The sequence below is a fragment of the Apus apus genome, chromosome 9 (assembly GCF_020740795.1).
Source record: "Apus apus isolate bApuApu2 chromosome 9, bApuApu2.pri.cur, whole genome shotgun sequence".
Classification (NCBI taxonomy): domain Eukaryota; kingdom Metazoa; phylum Chordata; class Aves; order Apodiformes; family Apodidae; genus Apus; species Apus apus.
The window spans coordinates 9,309,681-9,331,241 of record NC_067290.1 but is presented as its reverse complement, the minus strand read 5'-3'; the positions used below and the strand labels follow the sequence as shown (position 1 = coordinate 9,331,241).

The 21,561-nt window shown below is 49.5% G+C and overlaps 1 protein-coding gene across 1 annotated transcript; it reads right to left on the bottom strand.

Annotated features, from left to right (window-relative positions):
- Nucleotides 1–9,220: 9,220 nt before the first annotated feature.
- On the bottom strand, nucleotides 9,221–21,242 carry MCM2 (minichromosome maintenance complex component 2). Its single transcript, XM_051627863.1, has 15 exons — nucleotides 20,833–21,242; nucleotides 20,087–20,262; nucleotides 19,236–19,499; nucleotides 18,028–18,247; nucleotides 17,509–17,716; nucleotides 16,649–16,783; nucleotides 16,249–16,440; nucleotides 15,096–15,189; nucleotides 14,363–14,613; nucleotides 13,987–14,113; nucleotides 13,665–13,777; nucleotides 13,286–13,528; nucleotides 12,307–12,489; nucleotides 11,193–11,348; nucleotides 9,221–10,293 (listed from the first exon to the last, which is right to left on the bottom strand). Exons 1-15 carry the CDS (start codon nucleotides 21,240–21,242, stop codon nucleotides 10,183–10,185), a joined length of 2,883 nt encoding a protein of 960 aa, XP_051483823.1. The 3' UTR covers nucleotides 9,221–10,182.
- Nucleotides 21,243–21,561: the final 319 nt, after the last annotated feature.

The following is a 21,561-nucleotide window of genomic DNA, read 5'->3' as shown; positions in this document are numbered from 1 at the left end:
TGGAAAAACTTCCCCCAAGGCAACTTCATCTCCACATCTCTGGACATCACCTGGTTCAACCTCCCTGCTCCAGCAGGTTGCCTACAACCGGTTGCCCGTGACCAAATGACTCAAGTATCTCCGAGGTCGGCGATTCCACGACCTCTCTGGGCAACCTCTGCTAGTGCTCCGACCTCCTCAAAGTAAAAAAGTTTTTCCAGATGTTCAGAGGGAACCACCTCCTGTGTTTCAGTTTCACCTTGCTTCCTACCCTCCTTCCTCCCCTCAGGATCCCGAACTCCACTATTTCACTGCAGCCAAGGCTGACTTTGACCTTCACATCCCCAACAAGTCCCTCATTGTTGGTGCGTATGAGGTCCAGCAGAGCATCTCTTCTCATTGTCTCCTTTATCACTTGGAGGAGGAAGTTCTTGTCAATACACCCCAGGAACCTCCTGCGTTACTTATGTTCTGCTGTCTAGTTGCTCCAGCTGATCTCAGTGGAGCATATCTGGCTCCTCTTCAGCGAGGTGAAATCATGCTGTAGTTGTAAGGCCCTAACCGGAGCAGAATACTTCCTCTTGGTGTCTCTTCTCCTTCTCCAGAGGCTGCACTCACCTCAGTGTCACGGGTGGACACTGCTTGCTTCTCCGCTTAAGCTGGGGTTGGGAGCTCTTCAAGCTGTTTTGTCTTAGAAAAGATCCCGTCCATCTTCCTTCATCTTCTGTGATGCTGCACACAACCTGTTCACTTCCCCCTGTAGCTCCTGCGCTTGGTGGCTCCAAGAGAGCACAGCTCCTGCGGGACTGAGGGCCTTTCCTCCTGGCACCGCGGAGAAGCCCCAGGCACTCGCTGCAGCCTGGGGTTGGAGGGCTGGCTGCCTCCGCCGTCTGAAGCTGGGTCTGCGTGTCAGCCTCTGCCCTGGCAGGGACAGCTGCACCAACACCTGCTGGGGAAACCATTCTGGGGCAAGTCGCCACCGTGCGTGGCTGCCACAGCGGCGCTAATTCAACTCACACCCCTCCTCCGTGCCCCTCTCTGCAAAATGCTGCATTTCTAAAAAACATAAACAAAACCCACAACAAAAACCCCCTCCAACAAACATACCAACCAAAACACGTCCCCCCCCCAAAAAAAAAACAACCAAAAAACCAACACCAAAACCAAACCAAACAAAAAAGACAAAAAAAAACCCCAAAAACCCAACAAACAAACAAACCCAAAAAAGCCCCCAACAACAACAAAAAAACCCAAAACAAATAAAAAACCTAGAGAAAAGATTTTATAGTCCAGCAGTTCTCGGATTTGTAGCTCCTGGAGCAGTTCTCTGTTTTGGAGGACAGCACAGCAAAGAAACAAGCGGAGTATCATGCCAAAAATCGTTATTACAGCAACAAGGCCAACTGCTCCAATTACATTCAATTTCAAATTAAACACATCTTCAGTGGCCTCAGGGCACGACATCACAGTAAGTGATTGCAGCAAGGTCTTTGTCAGGCAGGTGCCCAAGGAATAAGGCTCCACAGGTCCTGTGATACCACAGCAGTTGAGAGGGAACACCCTCCAGCTCCCTCTGCTGCAGCCCCTCTCACCAGCTGGGTGAGTTGCCGCTTCCTGCTCCTCTTTTGAAGTCCTCCAGCATCTGCCACCTCAGAGGAGCTGTGCAGCTCCTGGTATAGCCCTGGCCAAATATTTTAGGGACCTGGTCAAGCCCTGAGCATCACAAGGTTGCAGACATGGTATGACTCCAAGCCAAAGGACCCAAAAATATATTTATTGGTCCCTTTCTGTTAGCCACACAGAGCTTTCCTCAACAGCATCAGCTAGGAGGCTTTTCCTTTGCTTTCAGAACAATTCTATCTTGTCCCACACCTTGAGGAAAGCCGGAGATACTAAAATCCAGCATTACAAGCTCTGAGGAGGTAGCCACACTGTCATGGCCTCACCACGTGTCCTTGCAATGTTTGCACCAGGAGCCCGGAGCTCTACATCTCCCACACTGCATGTTGCAGAGGCAACGGGACATAGGTCTGAAAATGATCAGGATTTTAAATTCAAAGATTCTCATTCCTCAAATAACTCTTAATTTAAAAATATTCCTGTGTTTTTTTCCTTCCCTTTTTTTTGGTTGAAGAGTGAATCTCCTCACAAAAATAACAATGGAATTTTTGTCTGGCACAAACTTGCTGGTTTTCAACAGCTAAAGAAAGGGCATCGTGTGCCAAAGCCAGCTGAACCCTCCAGTGAATCAAACACCCAACTGAGGGTACTCAGTATTATCAATGCTGACCTTTACAGCTCCTACTAGACCAACGCTGGCACATGTCACCCCTTTGCACAATTCCCTGCCTCTTTTTGCCAGCTCTTTCCTTCCATCATCTGCTCCCACGCAGCAGCTACCCCGAGTGTGACAAGGGCAGGTAACAGACTGGCTGCACCCGACACCCAGCACGGCAAGGCAAAGCCAACAGGCTTGAACCAAAGTACTTGCTTTTTGGCTTCTTTTGGACCACATCCTTCCAGTGCTCTGAAAGTCCTTTTTATCCCAGAATCAATGCAGCCCCCAGCCCCCACTGAGCAGGAAATGCAGCAGGAACTACTGTACTGTCGCTTCCCCATTAGATGAGATAAAAACACTTCAGTGCGCTCAGATTTCTAGTCCAGGGATGGCATTTAATGAATGCTCTTGTCATTTTTTTACTTTGCTACTGGTAATTTGGCTGTCTTCGCATGCAGGTGGCTTACTACAAGTGGGTAACTAAAAGCCTTTCAGATCTCCTAACCCTGCCACATCCAGCTCAAAAAATCTCAGAAACTGAATCCAGTGTCTGAAACAGCCCAATTACATCAAAGAAAGTGCAGAAAACCACACACTCATGTATTACCCAGCCTTGAATCAGAAGGAAGGAAACCACACGGGCATGGCAGTGTGCACACTTTCTGTGAGGCTTGTGATGCTCCCTGGATTTATTTTGACATTATGCATTGGTCACAGTCTGAGCAGCAAAGAGGGAGTATGAAAAGAGAAGATACATCTTAGGCAAGAAAATGAAATAAAATTAGTGGCAACATCAATCAGCCAGGTCAGTGCTGCCAGCGGAGTGGAAAACAGCCAGCAGAGACAGGCAACACCAGTGCTCTTTAAAAACAGCATGAACTTAAACCCAGCACAGCCCTTGTGTCTTCGTTTCACAGTCCCTGGAATAGGTACGGCTGGCTCGGCTCTGTTGTGAGGTATTGACAGCTTTATAGGCAAAGACTTGTCATTTCTCATTTGATCTCCTCCAGCCTCCCTCCCTGGTGCATATTCTCCAACAATGTTCAGAGCACTGGTAAAAGGGGCTTTACAATTGCACTAAATGCTTTTTTCGTAGCTACTTGAAAGCTATTCAGAATTTCTTGGTATTACCATTATCTGTGCTTTTCTGTTCTTCCCCAGAATTGTTCAATTTCACAGTTCTGTCTGCTAGGCAGAAGCAGAAAACAAGCATGTATTTTAGGCTGGCAAAATTGAAAATCCTTCTGCCATCTTTCCCTGTAAGTTACCATAACAGCTTTTGCCTTCAGGAAATTGAGCCAGCTTTCTGATTTGAATTTAAGGGTCACATTTTGTTCCAAGAGACTCACAAACAAATACTAAGGAGGCAGAGGAATGAGGCACAAGCTAAGGGAAAGAATTTGGCACCTAGAACTTGTTAATCAAAAATAAGTTAACCACAAAGTCTAATCTCAACAGAAATGTAACTTATTTTGAAACACTAGTCATAAAAAAAGAGAAAATAAATAAATAAAAGGGCAACTCATTAACTTGAAATATGCTGGTGAGATGTTTTATTTTCCTAAATACAGCAAAACTGAATCCACCTATGAAGGTGAAAGGGATCAATTGCCCTTGCTCAGAAGAGCAAGAAAGTAAACAATAAGCACAACAAACAAGCAGCTCAATGTGAAGTTGTTGCAGAGTTAGAAAATGCAAGATGTCACTAGTTTCAGAAAAAGAGTTTAACCCTTCTTCTTTGCACACTGACATTTGTACGAACAAAGGAAAGTGATCTGTGCCCAGTCTGAGATCAGAAGGAAAAAGACCCCTACTTTCAGACTCTGCTCTGTTACCTGGATCACTGGCTCTTTGGGACAGACACTGGGTGACACAGCAGGCTTGTGGCACACTGTCCAACTTAACCCCATCTTCTATGAAGCTTTTGGCATCTCATCCCCTCAGAAGACAAAAGCTTGAGAATTCTCTGCCCAGCTCCTTCTTCCTTAGGCACAAGGAAAGATTTAACCTCTCCCTTGTCCCAGCACACGCAAATTTACTTCAGAGCCTCCGACAGGCTTTATATAAGCTTATTTGCTGACTTAGCCTTTTTAATGCTGGGACACTGTGGAACGTTTTGACTGTACCAAGCAGGGGCGGGTACCTGCTCTGTCCTTGTGTAGCCCAGGCACGCAGCCATTCTCTGGGCAAAATGCACTGCTGCTGCTCTCATCCAAAATCCTGCTGGGGAAGACATACAATAAACACTTCAAGAGCAATTAATGCCTTCCAGGATATGCTGTAATTAGAAGGGAACAGAACCTGCTTTATTTAGAGCCCAGGAGCAGGAGCAAGATTTTCTGTACCACTTCAAGCCCTTCTTCATCTCTCTGCATCAGCTTGCACCCCTCAGGGGAGTGCACCTGGGACACAGTGCCCTCACCAGCCCTGCTTGTTTCCCATCCCTCGCTGTAAGGTGCAGTGGAAAAGCAAGCACGAGTCGAGCTTTACTTTTCCAGTTTTCACGAGCCCCTGCTGCCTCCCAGCCCTGGAGCTTTACACTTCTCTCCTTGCTAAAGCAGAGCTGATTGCTGCATTAATAGCCGTGCCATTCTCCTGCAGGAGGCTCTGACAGCAAACCTCAGCAGATTCCTAGAGGGCAGAGGAAAACAAAGCAATATTGAATTTGATTAAGGGGACAGAATAATTTTTAACAGAGCCACCTGGGACAAGGAAGCAGACAGCTCTCCAGCTGAAAATCTGAGCAGGTCTCCTCATAGCCCAGGGGACAGGGCTCTGCACTCAAGAGGAATAACAACCCAGTCACATAGCTCTGTTGGAGCTGGCTTGAGGAGGAGCAGCCACAGCCTTCCACTTGCATGAGGGGTAACTACTGAGCTTCCAGCCAGGAAGGAGAAAGAACTACATCTCTCAGGGATTGTTGACATCAATTAAGCTGAGCTTCTGTACAGAACAGCTTGGAGAACTCCTCAGTACCCAGAGCATATTAGAAGAGCAGTTCAGGGATGACAGCCAGATTCAACCAGAAATCCAGATCCTCAGAGAAGCTCATGGTGATGAAGCTGGTCCAACATCAAACCAGGAAGTCTATTAACAAGCCAGAGGCAAGGTCTGCTGATGGCAGCCATGGTCAGACACCATCCAATGATCACTTGGCAGCTCCATAGTAGTAGAAGATGACCCAGGTAACAAAGGCAGTCCATGGCTCACAGTCCAAAGCAATGAGGACTGTGACCAGGCACAGTGAGCCAAACCCAGCACTCCCATCTCATAGCTCAGGCAGACACAGAGAGCCCCAGGCTGAGCTCAGAGCACTTGGGCCATGGGTGTGGATGGAGGCCCCAGAGGGGCCTGGTTAGAGCAGTTAAGTCCTATTTCTACCCTCTGGTCCTTGACAACATAAACTTCCCTCCTTGCACAGTGACTTGGGAAACTGGAGGAGAGTTTCTACCCTTCAATGAGCAAAGTATCTTCACTGGAAGAACCCAGAGATTATTTGTGCATTATATCTTTCCTTGCTAAACAGAAAAGCACAATGCTGTCTTTAGAGAACCTCCTGGTTTCCTAACAGTTGACTAAGCTGGGATGTTGGTGCCTCCAGAGCAGAGAGGTTAGTCTGTATCTGAAGAGGGCTGGTGTGTGTCAACTCTGAGAACTATGCACTGGCTCACAGGGACTACCAGCATTCTTACATACGTGTTCCCGTGTGGTTTGACATGGAACTGAAGCTTCTCAGCATCTTTTACACAGGACAGTTACTTTCACATCTCCCTGAGCTCTAGATAGCCTAGAGAAGAAACTTGGTACCTCCCCCCACAGCCTCATCTCACCTTTAGAGGGAAGTGACTTCCAAAATTAACAGAGAAGAGCCCAACCACCTTCTAGGGAGCTTCTGCTCTAAAGATACAGTGCTCAGCAGCCCCTCAAGGCTCCTCACAGATGTTCAGCTGTGGCTGAGAAGCATGCTGGAGTGATGGCTTTGTTGGCAGACCTGTGCTCCATGATAATGGAGATGTTAAATCAGTCACGGCAGCAAGAACTGCATAATAGTTGCAAAATACGGCACAAGCCTGATCCAATCTTGGCTCTGCATTGTTAAGTGGAAAAGTATTTTTGGAGATGGAAAAATACTAGGAAGCTCAGAGTGCATCCTGCCTGCAGCATGGCATGAGAGGTAGCTGTCTGCAGTATTACCTGTGTCTGTAGATGTGCATCTCCTGTAAATATATTCCCATACTGTCTTCACAGCTCAGTGATTCCAGTCTGGAATTCAGGTTTCCAGGTCAGTTGAAGTCAGCAAGGACAGAGTTGTAAGCACCTGAATGGGCCCTCCTGGTTGAATACCAGCTGTTTGGCCTATTCTAGGACAGAAAGATGACACTATCCAACACAACTGCTACATCTTGAACATAGTTACACTGGGAAAGTTCTTGTCAGTGATTTAGGGGTGAAAGGGACACTGCCTGGCTTCACATCACCTTCCATCCGAGCCCAGGCACAGCCTGTTGTGGACTAACCTCATCTCCCCAGGACTCTTCCTTTTGCCCCAGGTTGTCAGAGGCACTGTGCAATGTTTGAATCACAGCAGTGAGAAGCCAAGTGCTCAAGCTTGGCTAAATTCAAAGTTGTCAGGGGAGCAACTCATTGTTTCACAGGAGCGTGGCTTGGCTTGCTGATCTCCAGAGCCCTGCAGTAAAATCCTTGCTAGGTTCAGCTGGAACATGCCCCCTGGCTAGGCAGTCCCTGTTCAACACAGCATCTGTTTTCACCCCTGTCTGCACCCCTGTCCAGACCAGACACCTGATGCTGTCAACAGCCAACACTTGCTCCAGGGAACCTGAAAAGCTCAGTGGCCATGAGAGGAGAAACATGCCTTCAGACTGGCATTAACACTCCACTGAGCAGCTGATGCCAATGTTAGCAAGGGAGCAGCTGCAAGAATTCATTGCTCTGCTGGATGCTGGCAACACAAGGTGGGGAGGCACAACTGCCTTTATAGTGAGGATTCAGGAGGAGGCAGAGTGACCAAAGTGACAAACAAGTGTCTCAAAAAATGGCATCTGTTGTCACTGCTCACACTGCGTTCCAAGTGAGGTGAGACCAGAGCATGAGAGGCAGGAACACCCCCATCCAAAAGCTGAAAGTCATGATATCTTATCCAAGGAGGTGTCCCTGCCTAGGGGAAGAGAGGATCAGGTCTGTTGACTAGTTCCAGGGGAGGTGCTCATCTTGTGCTAGAACAAAGGATTCAAGAACTAATTACCTTTTGATGTGGTGGGACTTAGGTCATAACTAATGTATTGATTGGTTCTTAACAAACTAATAATGTGTATTAATTAAGAAAAGGTAAGAGAGGTGCCCAATGCCCACTTAATATGTAAATTGAAGCTTTGTTAAGGCTCAGAGCTCACTTGGCATGCAGATCACCAGATGAAGTCACACAGGCTTAGATCAGCCTTTGCTGCACAACCTCTGACCACAGAGCCTTCGCTGCACTTCACAAGACATGTCCAGTCTGGCCATGTAGCCATTGGGCACCTGGGTTTGAAGACAAGCAGACAAAGACAGCAATGTATTCCTTGGGCCTGTCCTCCTTACTGGACATAAATTTGCCTACTTGTCAGGTCCAAGGCTAAACACCCAGTTAGGCACTGCTCATCTACCAGTCCTCTGATTCCAAGAAAGTTAGAACAAAGGAAAAAAGTTGTTTTCCCACACTCCTCTTATTCATCCCTACAACATACAAGTTCAGTTTCCCTGACAAACTTGTTTCATCCCTGGTTAATGCTGGATTTGTTATCTCAGGGTCAGCATTTCCCCAACAAGATATGTGGGTTCCCACAGAGCTGGGTGCAGCTTGCAAGTGCTGGCAGTCACTCTCCCCAGGAACGGCCTCTGCCCACAGCCTCTGTCATTAGGAAGCAAGGTGCTAAGAGCTCTGTGCCCAGCCCTGAGGAACCACACTGGGCCCAACCACGAGGCTGCAGGCCCACAGCAGCTCTGCCATCTCCAGCTTCACCTCACCAAGGCACACATTCAGGGGGCAAAGGAAAGACATGCCAGGAAAGCTTCTCTATGGGCTGCCTGTAGTAAACCCCAGTAGACAGAGACCCAGTGGGAAGGGATAAAAACAGCCCAAACAGTTAAACAAATACACAGGAGGGAGCTGGCAGACAGAAAAGGCAGCACACGGAGCCAGTTTCAGGCTGAGAGTCATGTGCTAAGCCCCCAGCAGGGTTCAAACACTGCTAGCTCCCAAGCAACCACCAGGCTGAGGACACACACACACACATCACCATGACAAACACTACAGTCTCAACAGCCAGGGAGGGACATGTCTGCTTGGCCAGCAGAGAGCTGCAGCATCCAGCTCCAGCTCACAAATTCTCTCAAGCACAGGCAGTAGGAGTCTGGAGATGCCTCACAGTCCCATTAAGTCTAGCCAGGCAAAATGCATTCACTACAGACCTCAGCTGCATCTTGGAGAGGGAGGGTTTGCTCCTTCTTCCAGACTGGAATCCTAGTGGCAGCCAAGACATAAGATCAAGGGTGTCTGAACTCAAGTGCAGGAGAGAAAGGGAGGCAGGAAGATATGTACTATGATGGGACAGTTTTAAGGTGATACAAACATTTACAGGAGAGTCCCACAGAGGGATCAGTGCTTCAATAAGAAAGCAGGACAGGGAAGGAGCCACTGCAGGCAGGCTCTGCATAGAAGTGCAGTGTTCATGACACTGTCCTGTGGACAACCCTGTCCTGCTGTCTATCCCTAGTGAAGATGTGCAACAGCTGAGACACCAGCACTGTCAGCTCCCACTATCTTAAGCAAACACAGGATGTCTCTGTACCCAAACCCAACCCCACAGACTGCCAAGCAGTTGGTTCAGCAGCATCCATGTTGCTCACCTCTGGTCTTCCTTCTGTGCAGAGCTGCAGGAGTTGCCAAAGGTGGAGGAAACAAAAGTATTGAAAAACAAATTTATTGAAAAACACATACAGTAAGAAAATTGCATGTGAACACTGAGCCAGTCTTGTCCCCCCAGAACACCTCCCGCTCAGGGCTCCTCCATTGCTACTCTCAAACAGCACCATGGGTACTTCACCCTCAACAAATGGGTGTGAAAGAAGGTGTTTAAGTTTAGATGCCAGCACTTTGATCCAGTCATAAATCCACATCTGCAGAGATAACTCCCAGAAAGGCAGGGGAAGCCCCTTCCCTAAGGCTTCTAGGTGCTCTCACAGCAGGTACTGAAGCTTTCACTTCCCATGCAAATCACCACAAATATTAGAAGTAGTTGTATTTTATTTCAGTTCTCATCTTCCTCTGCCCACCCCTCTGCCCCCTCACAGAGAAACCAAGCACAAGGTCACAAGCACAAGGTCAACCCATGCAGGTACCTGAGGAAATGTCAAGTGTCAGGCACAAAGGCCTGGAGCTGACAGGCTGGCTGGTTCATGGAGAGCTGAAAGCAGTCTCAATTATCACCCAGCAGGCTGTACAGTCGCCAGAGATGGGAAAAGAGAATCCCTGAGGGTGCTTTCAATCCAATGGGCATGGATAAGGCAGATAAATGCTCTTCTAATGCCCCACTCAGTCCCTCCTGCAGATGAGCCCATAACAACTAGTAACAAACAACAAATATGCCATGTCTGTGGCCAGCAATTCTCTCCCTGTTGTGCTTAGCTACAAAATAAAACAGTGAACGAAGTTGCTAAACAGACTGGTCTGGGCATTTAACTACTTAACTCTGTTCAATTTACAAGGTCTTCAGCAGCTCAGTGCTCCCATAATCCATAAGGCACAAAGCAAGCAAGACAAGGTGCAGCTTGGTCCCTCTGGATCGTGATCTCTGTATAGTTTCTGGGAGGGCTGCAAAATGGAGGCTTTGGCTCACAGGAGCACGTGGCAAACTCTGCTCCCAGCCTCAGAACTGCTGGACAATCAGCTTCCGCTTCACATCCCGGCTGAACCTGTTCATCTTGAACACTTCACTGTCGTAGAAGGCTGAGAGGTTGTGGATGTTGATCTGCCGAGCCTGGGAGGTGCAGGAAGGAGAGGTAAACGCTCATTTAGAAAAAGTAAGAACCATGTGGTTTTCCACAGCAAGGGCTGCACAAAATTTGACAGTCAGCAGTCTCTGCTCTGCTCAGCAGAAACCAGAACTGCAGTAGCAGAGGAGACTGCAGGTCAGGAGGAAAGAAGCACTGGCAGAGCTAAGCTGAGCAAAGAAAGGATGCTGGCTCAGCACCTGCCTGCTCTCAGCTCTTCCTTTTACTTCCACTAGAGCTAGAACATAACCACTATCCAAAAGCCCCCAATATCTCACCCAGTGGGAGACACTTTTGCAGGAGACCTCTGACTGGGGGTGGCCACACTGTCAGCACCAAGCAGTTGAGGGTAGTTACTCTGCACATTTGATGCAAGGAGCAGAAAAGCAGCAACGTGGGAATGAAATGTAGTGCCACACAAGGTCAATGCACTGCACAGGAAGGCAGAGCCAGGAGCACAGCCCCTGGCCCAGATGCAGATGCATTAAGGAGAAGGGGGAGCCTCAGGAGAGGCTGAGAAAGTTCACACAAGCAGAGATTCTTCTACTAGTTGCATTTTCAAAAGCAGGCACCAGAGAATTTGTGTCCTCATTCACCTGCAAAGCACCAGCCATGCTGCAGGATCTACCAGTCCAACCCCAAAGCTTTACTGCATGAGGGGGCTGCATGAGAACTGAGGAGGAAGAGTATGGTGCTCCTAGAGAAGAAAGGAGCAGAGACAGATGATACAGTCCTGACTCTGGGTTAAACAGATTAACACTGTAATTTTTTTTTGTATCATATATCAAGCAAGGGAAGTCACAAGTCTGAGAACATCTCTGGTTCTGAGGCTGTGGACAGAGAGCAGAACAAAACCCAAAGAAGGCTTCTATTGGTAAGACTGTACCTTATCCACCAGGTCCTTCTCTGGGACTTCTATGGTGTCTTGCTGGGCTCCGTAGCGGTTTCTCTGGTACATCACCTGCTCTGCAACCAGCTGCTTCAGGATGAACAGCAGCAGCTCATTGTTGTCTCGCTTGAATGAAAGGTACCGGGAGAACGTCTGTGAGGGAGGATGGGAAGACAAGAGGGTCAGGAATGGAGTGACACACAGCATGTCTCCTGTGCCCAACACCAACCAACCCCCTCCTCCCACCAAGCACAAGGGGAACCAAATGACAGCTGTCACCTGCACCCGTAGTGTCTTGAGGGACTTCAGCCCTGCCACCTGCACATGCAGCTAAAACAGAGCCTTGTGACAGTCATGACACTCCTGCTGGTTGCTCTTAGACCCATTACAAATCTCTGGAGTGGCCTCATCACCAGCCCTGGAGCCTCTTGTGGGCTGCCTGCAGGGGAAGCAGCCCCTGGCCTTCGGGGAGCTGTAGAGCAGCTTCCCTTAACCCAGACTGTCCTGTGTCTCCCCAGCAGACACTTAAACTTGGCTGGCTGTTTGCAGCCAAAGAGAGGCCACGAGTTGTCCAGACTGAGGGCAGACACTCAAGAGTGGATAAAAGCCAGGCTGTGGCCAGCCAAGAGCTGTTGGGAGCCAACCCCTGCCACTCAGAGAAGAGGGCAGATTGCACTAAACCATGGCAAGTGCTGCCCTGTGGTTAGCTGACCCCTGAAGAGCCCTAGAAAAAAATTGAATAAACAAACTGCCTGCTCAGGCTTGATCACCTGGCAGGAGCAGCAGTAGGAGTTTTGTGCCAAAATAGCAGGGGAAGTGTAAAAAAATGAGAGATGCAGCAGTGCTTTTGATCCAGAGGCTTGGGGCACAGTTCCTTCTTAGCCCTGACAAAAACACTGCCCCACCACAGACTAACACATAGCAATGCCTTCAGACTCCCAGCACCCCATTTATACATGCTCAGCACATGACTCTGGAGGACAGACCCCCTGCAGAGCCTGGAGGAGTCTCTTCCTGCAAGCCAGGGCAGTGCAAGGAGCCTGCAGCCAGGCTGGGGTGCAACCAGAGGGTCTGGGGTGCAGCTACAGCCCTGGGCTCAGCTGATGGCCACCTTGCGCATGCTCCGCATGACGCTGAACTTCTGGGTGTCAATGAAGCTCTCCAGCATCACCCGGATGGCCATGTTGACATCATCTTCCACCACATAGTCCCTCAGGTGCATGCGGGCGTGAGCCTCAGCCATCCGGATCATGGACTCGATGTGACGCACGGTGATGGGGATGCTGCCGGTGGCCTGTGGGGGGAGAAGAAGAGGCAACTCCTTACCAAAGAGTAAAAGACACATGGCCAGAGAGGTGGCTGCTGACCTAGGAGTCACTTCACACTGTAGGGAGCTGCTCCTGGACCTTTAAGGGCTGTCTCAGGCTAAGGAGGCTCTGCCACCTGCTGGCACGCTCTGCACAGAGTGGTGCTGGCTCCTTCCCCAGTTCAACTTTTTAACTGGGCAGGGTGCAAGTGGATGCTACCTGGGGTTCCTCTTTGCCAGTGTTTAGTCCCTTTCCAGGAATGGCAATCCTAGTTCTTCCAGCAACTTTTAGGAGGAGTTAAAGACAAAAAAAGCCAATTAAAAAAATATAGTTTTCCCAAGCTAAAAAATTCTCCCTCTGATCTCCAATTCCTCTTCCATTTGAAGAGCATGAAATGAGCCTGAGATCCCACAGACAAAAGACAAGGGAATTTCTACACAGCACAGCTCCCTGTAATGTACCAGGAGGACATGGGGCTGAGTGAATGCAAACATCTCCCATGGGCCTGCCAGACTGGGTGACTGTAGGAGGACTTTGTCCTACTGCCTGCCTTGACATGTGTCCTGTCCATCAGCCCACAGATCACCAACGGCAAGACTCTGCATTTAGATGAAGAATCATCTGTTCAGCAGATACTGCAGGATCTGCCTGTCTCTCACAAAACAGTGGCACAGATTTTTTTGTGACAGGAATGGCAAGAATCTGTCAACATATGCTGGAGGAGTCTCAGGCTGCTTGCAGTCTAGACACATACTTCTTCCCCCCCTTCCTCATTATTCTCACCATAGACTCTTTCCTGAGGTCGCTGTACATCCGGGCCACCTTGTCCTGGTCCATCTGGTTGAGTTTTGGGTGGACCTTCTCTTTGGCATAAATTATGTATTTCCTTAGGATCTCCTGGGGAATGGGCTCAACCCCATATGTGTTGGGAAGAATAACCTCACTGGCATCCCCATTCACTGCCTCCTTGCTACCTGGGTGGTGCTTCACATGGCTGCCAACAACGAACCGGGCAAGCATTTCATCCTACAAGAGAGCAGTGGAATAAGAGACACTGAAGACACTCACTGGACAGCAAAACTCAATGGGCAACTGCAGCTGAGCATCCCAACAGCAGCATCACAAACCCAGCACAAGTTCAGATTCATGTCACAGCCTGTACCTGCACAGGGTCCACTGTGTCTCTCACCACGCACAGGATATCGAATCGAGAGATGATGGGCTCTGTCAGGTCTACGTTCTCCGAGAAGGTTAACGATGGGTCGTATCGCCCACCTAGATCAAAGAGACAAACCTCCAAGTCAAACACAGGCTCCAGGGCTGAAGCCTTGAAACAAGCATAGACTTCCTGCACAGAGAAACTTTACTGCTCACTTAGCCTGGAGTACACAGGCAGAGGGAGTACACAAGCAGTGTCACAGTTCTCATGACAGCAGGACTCATGCTGGAGGCCTGAGATGGTTCTGTGGTCTCTCAGGGCTTACCTATGGGATTAGCAGCAGCAATAACGGTGCAACGGGCTTGTAAAGATGTGACAATGCCAGCTTTGGAGATGGAAATGCTTTGCTGCTCCATGGCTTCATGGATGCTGGTCCTATCTTGATCATTCATCTAAAAGAAAGCTAGAATGACTTAAACTGAAACTATGTCTATACCCGCCACTTAACACACCCAGGGGAGTCAGCTGATGCTCTGAAAAAGTAGCAAACTGCTCTATGGACCAGTAAGGGCCTAAGCAAACTGCAGGAGTGTTGGTCAGCTGGGAGATGGCACCATGAGTTATCGTGTCTCTTCATTGCAGAGGTTATAGCTGCTCCCTCTACAGGTAATCCTTCCCAGAGAGATGGAGCTCGGTCTCACCTTGTCAAATTCATCAATCAGGCAGACACCTCTGTCAGCCAGCACGAGGGCTCCTGCCTCCAAAGTCCACTCCTTGCTGACTGGGTGCCTCTGGACATAGGCTGTGAGGCCCACAGCAGAAGCACCCTGGCCAGTGGTGAAGATTGCTCTGCTAGATGCCTTCTCTATATATTTCAGAAACTGTGACTTTGCAGTGCCAGGGTCTCCACATAGAAGCACGTTGATGTCACCACGGACTTTGTGTTTGCCACCTGCAATGGTCATGGGAGAAACACGTTTGCAGCTGAGTGCATGGGTTGATGGCAACCCTGCCCTGAACACCAGAAAGCTGAAGGGAACGCAAAGAGTAGGCAGGGAAAACACTTTACAGGGAAGTTAAGGTAAAAAGAAAGTCAGCTTTGGAAGCAGTCACATGTGAAACAGCACTTCTAACTGTGCTAAACACAACCTTCTAAGGATCAGGACAACAAAAAGGCAAATGGGCATCAAAGACAACCTCCCAGAGGAGGGATAAAACCTTCCCCAGGTGTGCAGCAGGAGCTGTTTTCAGTCTTAGTCGTTTCCACCGTCACACCAATTTTTAGTGTGATAGAAGCAGCCACTTCCATCACAGATATCCCTCAGTCTGTCACCAAGATGCACAAACAACTCTACCCACTCTTGTTGCATCAGCACAGACAAACCCAGATCCATTTGCTTTCAGCTGAGTGAAGCAGCCCCAAGTGACACCCACCTGGGTTTTTGGGCTCTCCACCGAAGAGAGCTAAAGCCAAACCCCTCTTGATATCTTCATGCCCATAAATAGACGGGGCAATGCTGGCAAAAATCTGAAAGAAAAAATGAGAGGAGTTGTCCAGGGAATACCATTTCCCAGTCTGGGCAGAATTTGACATGGAAAACAGCAAGGGGCTGTATCATGGTTACCTTTACAATACTGCTGTCTTTGGAAAGTCTTTTCTTATCCACGGTGAGGATACATTAACTACCACCCCAGAGACCCCTAAAGATGCCTCACAAAACTGGTGCTGTTGGGGCATGACAGATTGTGTGGTCTGGTGCTGGAAGCTGCTCTCACTGCCTCCACACTCCTGCTGTGCACAAAGCACAGCTAGCAGCTGCTGCAAAGCTGGAGACCTTGATTTGAGACTTACTTGCTGCACATTATAGTAGTTGGGTGGGTGATGCCACACATGAATTGTCATCACAGTCAAGTGTTATGAACAACCAGCTTATTTTCTCAAGGGTTTTCCGAGAATAGCCTGATCCTGGAGACTACTGATGTTTAAACAGTCCTGGCTCAACTGAAGCTGCTCCACCCCTTGGGAACAGCAGTCAGGATAAAAACAGCATGACCAAGGCAACAGAGTGATGTACCCCTGTTACAGAGCTTATACCTGACCCAAATGAGGTCGAACATGCACCAGTCCAGAGCTTTGTTCTCTCAAGTACTGGAATCAGGTCTTAGCATGCAGAGAGAAGCAAAGCTAAGATCTCTACCACAGCTTAAGCTAAGTAATAGCAACCCCTTAAGGGGACTGGAGATGCAAACATGGGCTCCTCAACACCTCCCCCACTTTGCTTTCAAGATATGGGGAGAGAAAACAATGATCAGATATAAGCAGAGGCTGAGCACCTCTCATCCATCTTCCAGCCCCACTGTGACGTGGAAGGCTCAGAGGAGGAAGGGGAGAAACAGAACTTACTTATTTACTTCCCTCATATAACCTGCTCTCATCCACAGCTGTCTGAGAGCTACAGAAGACCATTCCAAGAAGTTTCTTTAACCCCTGTTTAGCCAGCTGACACCTTTCATCACTTTCTGATACACATGCCAGATGACAGCAAGCTATCAACAGGAAAAGAAGGGCTGCCTGAGGATGACCTACCTTCTCCCCAATTTGCTCATCCTTGGATAGACCCACAATCACTTTCACATCTTCATCAGTCAGTTCTCCAACAGCCAGCTTGTTGTCCTTCTTGGCAATGTGGTTGGCCAGGATCACAGTTGCAAACACTGGGAACCCATTGGCAGTGTTCAAGGAGCCGTCATAGTTGTTGTGGTAGATCCCTGTTAGCTCCTGGGGACCAGGAGATGGTATGTCAGTGTCTGTGCTGTACAAAACAGCCCCCTCTCCATTTTAAGACACCAGTCTTGAAAGTAGCTGCCCACATGCATCCGAGGACAATCCCTTCCCAAATGCCCACAGATGTTCCCATGACATCAGTGTCAAAGAGTCTAAAAATGCTCTGTGCTCAGCCCGTGCTGGAGTTCAACAGTGTACTCACAATCTCATCCCCTGGCCTGCAGCTGTCAACCAGATCTGCGAGGAGAATGGCATCCTTGGAGCGGGGCAGCCTGCCAGCAGCCACCTTCCCAGGGCTTTCCTGGATTTTGATGCGCTGATAGTTCTGGTAGACTGTCTGCAGCAACAGAACAGAAGTTCCTCAGCAAGTCTGGTGAGCATCAGCACAGCCAATGCTTTTCAAAAGCACCTCACCAGAGAAGGCCCATTTGAAGCTTTATTATATTTTTGGTTAGAAAACTATGAGCATGGGAGAGGGGAAGTTGTGAGGAGCAATTCCAGGGTGTGACAGACACCAATGGGGACTGGAAAGCATTTTGCCACATCTCACCACTGCTTTTCAGCCTCCAGGGTTTGCCCACCCAAATACCAGAGCAGTTCTTGAGAGGAGGATATTCCAGTTGTGATGGTTAAAGATATCAAAGCAAAGAATGAAAGTCAAACACTCCACATGAATGATTTTGTTACTGTCCTCTAGTCTCCTTAGCTGTCAGATTAGGAAATACTGAGCCAACTTAGGAGGGAGGAGAGCTGGACAGTCTGTGTCTGTGTTTCTACAATATGGATAGGAAACGGTGTACACAGAGATGACTGTGGCAAAAGATTCAGCCCAAACACTTACAATGAGGCAGTGAAATTACTTTTGCCTGCTAAACTGGGCAGATTAAGGTCAAGAGCTCAAACAGACAAGATATATCTTCACAGACCCCCATATAGCAAGACCCCTCTCCTGGTACCAAGCCAGTCTGAAGGGTGGGAGCGAAGGCAGGGTTGGGAGTAGCAGGCAGGGCAGCAGCCTGGGCAGGAGGAGCCGACAGCCCCATCCAGGCAAGCACATCTTACCTCTTCCATGTTGATTTCAAAAGGTCCAAGAGACTGACACTCTGGACAGGAACCGGGTTTCACCTCTTGGTTCTGGGACTGGAAAAAGGGTCCCAGGATGAAGCTGCACTTGCTGCAGTTGTATTTGACCATGCTGAGCTGAGGCAGCACCCCTGTGCAACTTGTCACCACTCCACTAGTTCGGATCAACTGATTCAGGTGCAGTTGCCTGAAGAAAGACACAGAGATGTTGGATGCCTGCAGGGCACAGAAAGCAGACCAGTCTACAGAAGTATTCTTGCTGCAAGGCACAACTCCCAAAAGCCTAGTAAGAAACAGTTACCAGTAGTTTTCTTGCAGGGTTTGTGTTTTACCTTTGGGGACATCGGAAGTTCATCCTTAGTCTAACTTTTTTCCCCTGTAATAAGCTTGGTAACCGTGTTGGACTTAGGCAGAACTTTAGCTTGCAGATGAGTTCTCCTGAACACCCCAAAGCCTGCTGGAGGCCCCACAGCCACTGCTGGTAGTTCTGCTGCTTACCTGAGTGACCGCAACTCTTCCACCAGAGGGAGGTGGGAGATACGAACATGGATCTCCTGAGCAATACGATCGTATTTGGGGTACATGGCCAACACCACTTCCTTGGCTGCTTCATCAAAGATCTTCAGCATTTCTGCTGGGGCCTCAGGCAGAAAGTAGGCAAGGACATGTTCCTGGGCTGCCAGATCCTCATAGTTCACCACCAGACTCTCTCTGTTCTCTGAAGAAAAAGATGGGGTGAATTGTATTTTCAACTTGCTCACTCCTCAAGAAGTCTATAAAAGACAGAACAGACAAGGCTGTACCCTGCAGGCTGCAGATGTCTGCACTTTCTCTGGAAAATGTTGAGAGGTCAACAGTTTTAAAATGGCTGGAAAACTCTTTTTAAATCTATTTCTCTGACAATTTCTTCACCAAACTTGAGATTTTTCCTCTCCAGTTCAGCACAGACGGGCTCAGTGTTCCTGAGGCAAAAGCCTCAGTCCAACACAACACTCTCCCACAGAAGTTAATAGCAGAGTCAGCTGTGCTGAATAGCCAGCAAAAACCACCTGTGTCTTATGTTCCTAGAAAGGAATAAGACAAATGCCTTTTATTTTTGTAGCTGTGTAACACTGACCCTGATCCACTACTCAAGTTTCTGGAGCTTTTTCCTCAATATGAAGAAGAAATGAACAACTGCAGTTACATGAGCTGTTCCTAGATGTGACAACTTCTGCTGTTAACATTTATCAATGACAGCCTTAATGATTGCTTCTTCTGGCAGTCCCTAGACAGAATATAAGGCTCCAACATTGGCATGGTTTTCAAAGTCACAAGGTCTGTTTGTGTCCCCTGGCTGGATAATCCATTTCTAGTGTGAGAAAGTAACAGGCACAGACAGCAACCAATTGTTGTCTCTTTCAGACCACAAGCTTGCAGACCACTGTCTGCTGCCCCACATAACTCTTTTGCTAGTGTTCCTTCAATATGAATATTAATGAGTAGCAGACGCCAGGGGCCTTCTAATTAGTCAGCCAGAATCAAAGAAGATGGTTGATGTTTCCATTATTCATTTATGTCCATCAGCATCCCTGTTTCTTAAAGTGCTGACTCAATGTCTGTGACAAACAGGCAGGGAGAAAAAAAAAATCCACCTCTGGGCTGGATCACTGCAAACTACCGTGACCCACATAAAGAGGAGCAAGGCCCTAAACACCCAGCCCTACCTTTGCACATGTCACTGATCCTCTCTTTGAAGACATTGTGCCCATGGTCATCCACATGGGTCTTCAAGAAGTTCTTGAAGCGGTGATAGATCTCTAGCCGGGGAGCAGCCATGGAAACCCATTCCCTCACTGAATGCCCTTTCATGTCTTCAAGATTCTCAATGCTCTCAATCATGTCCTCATCTTCCTCTTCCATTCCATCAGCTGCCCGTTCTGCCAGCCGCCTCTTCCGCGAAGGACGGTCTTCATCTTCATCATCGCTATCTAAGGGTTGGAAGGAAAAACTGTTGAAGACCTGGAATTCCCATTCCCACTAAGTGGATTAGTCATGGTTGGATTGCACAGGTTGTGGAAGCCAAGAGGTTGGAGTCTGTGATACAAACCAAAAACCATCCCAGGCCCCAGTTCTAGCCTGGCTCCTACATCTTCCACAATGTAGCCAAAGACTTTACAGGAGGCAGAAAGGCCAAGAAATGAGCTTCCAAGTGCATCAAAGACCCTCCCATACAGCCCACAAAAGTCTTTATAGGAAAACCAACACCAACAAACTCCACAGGATACACCTGGTATAATCCCAGACCTTTGATAAAGGCCCAGGATCCTGACTTTGTTTCAGCAGTGAACATGTAACCAGAACACACTAAATGAGCTCCTAGGAAGCCCAAATCAAAGGGATGATGCACTGGTCCAGCCAAGCCCTCGGCCAGAGATTTCACTGAAAGCCCAAATACACTGGAGTTCCAGGGACCTCCCTGCTACTCTGAAGGTCAGAGTGCAGCTCCCCAACTCAAGCTGCCTGCTAGTCAACCACAAGACCAGCAGCCCACTTGATACAGCTCATCTGCACCTACCATAGAGCAGGCCTCTCCTCATGCGGCCCATGCCCTGCTCCAGCTCCCGGTCTCGCTGCCTCATGACTCGCTCTGCAGCTTCCCGCTGGCTGGCTGTCAGCTCCTCCACATCTTCATCATCCAAGGCCAGGCCCTCTGCTTCATAGACATCCAGCTCAGGGATGGGGCGGTAGTCCCTAGCACACACAGAGCATTCAATCAGGCCAGGATCTAGAAAGCACTTCTCCAGCCCTTCTCTAGCTACTGCCAGGGAGGTGTCAGGACAGTTGTTCTGCAGCAAGACTGAAGGTGTTCAGCAGGAAGGCACTCCACAACGAAGATGCCCTACAGTACAAAGGGCTCCAGCACCATGGTTATGAACACCAGCATTTCAGCCTTTGTGCTGTAAGGTTCACCAGCTCACTGGCAGGCCTGGCTGAGTAAAGAGCATTAACATTTACAGCTGCAGGAGAAAGGAGCTGGGCTGGATGCGCATCACACACCCAGGGAGATCCTGGTTTACCCGCACTGGATCACAACAGCACTTTGCTCCCAGCTTGCTCATGTCTTCCAGAATTCAAAGGACAGAATGCCCTGACCTTTCTCCACTGTCCAGCAGCTCTCCAGCCCCATCACCCCAGCTACCAGCACAGCAGAGGGATCTCACCCTGGCTGAGGGTTCCCTCTCCAATGCACTGACACCCCTTTAACAACCCCCCCCCCCCAGACACAAGACCCCAATAGCTGGCTCCAACTGGCTTCCTTACCTTTCCATCCCTTCCCCGATGAGCTCTTCTCCTTCTTCCTCCTCCTCGGGGAGCCCCTCGGTCCCCAGGAGCCCTTCGGACTCATCCTCGAAGGGGGGCAGGTCACGGCCAGGGCTGGACGTGAAGGCATCGCCCCGGCGTGAGCTGCGGAGGGGGCTGGTGATCGCCGCCTGCGACTCGGAGGAGTCCTGCGGGGACAGGGGGGACAGGGTGAGCCCGGGACACCCCCGCACCGGCACCGGGCCGTGAGGGGAGAGGGGAGTCAGCGCTGCCGGGAGTCTCTGCAACGGGGGGGCCGTCAGAAGGGAGACACGGAGCAGCCCAAAGTCCTCTCTCCCGATAGAGGAAAGATTAAAACAGTCCTTGCAAATGACAAGGGAAGTGGATGGGAGAGCGGTGAGGAAACGCATCTCCCCCCAGCCCAGGGCAGCCGGGGACGGGCTCCCATGCCCCACTCCAGCTCTCCTCTCCGGTGCGGAGCACACGGGAAACTGCCCGCTGAGCGCTCCCCCATCCAGCACCTCCCCACCTTCCCCCCCGAAATCCCCTCCGGACCCCGAGCCCCCGTGCCCGCAGGGGCCAGGCTCCCGCGGCGGGAGGACCCGGGCTCCCCTCCCCGGCCTCTCACCGCCATTGCCGCCGCTCCTTCCTGCCCGCGCCGATTCCGCGCGAAAAAGGACTCACGTGATCGGCAAAAGCGCGCGAAAGCTCATGAATAATGCACAGCCT

Coding starts and splice junctions, on each gene's coding strand:
- MCM2 (XM_051627863.1), bottom strand. CDS start 21,242: ATGCGTTTCCTCACCGCTCTCCCATCCACTTCCCTTGTCATTTGCAAG. Junction 18,248..19,235: donor GATCAGTGACATGTGCAAAG/GTAGGGCTGGGT, acceptor CTTTTTCTTCAG/AGAACAGAGAGAGTCTGGTG. Junction 12,490..13,285: donor ACCTCAGGAAAGAGTCTATG/GTGAGAATAATG, acceptor CTCCCCCCACAG/GCCACCGGCAGCATCCCCAT.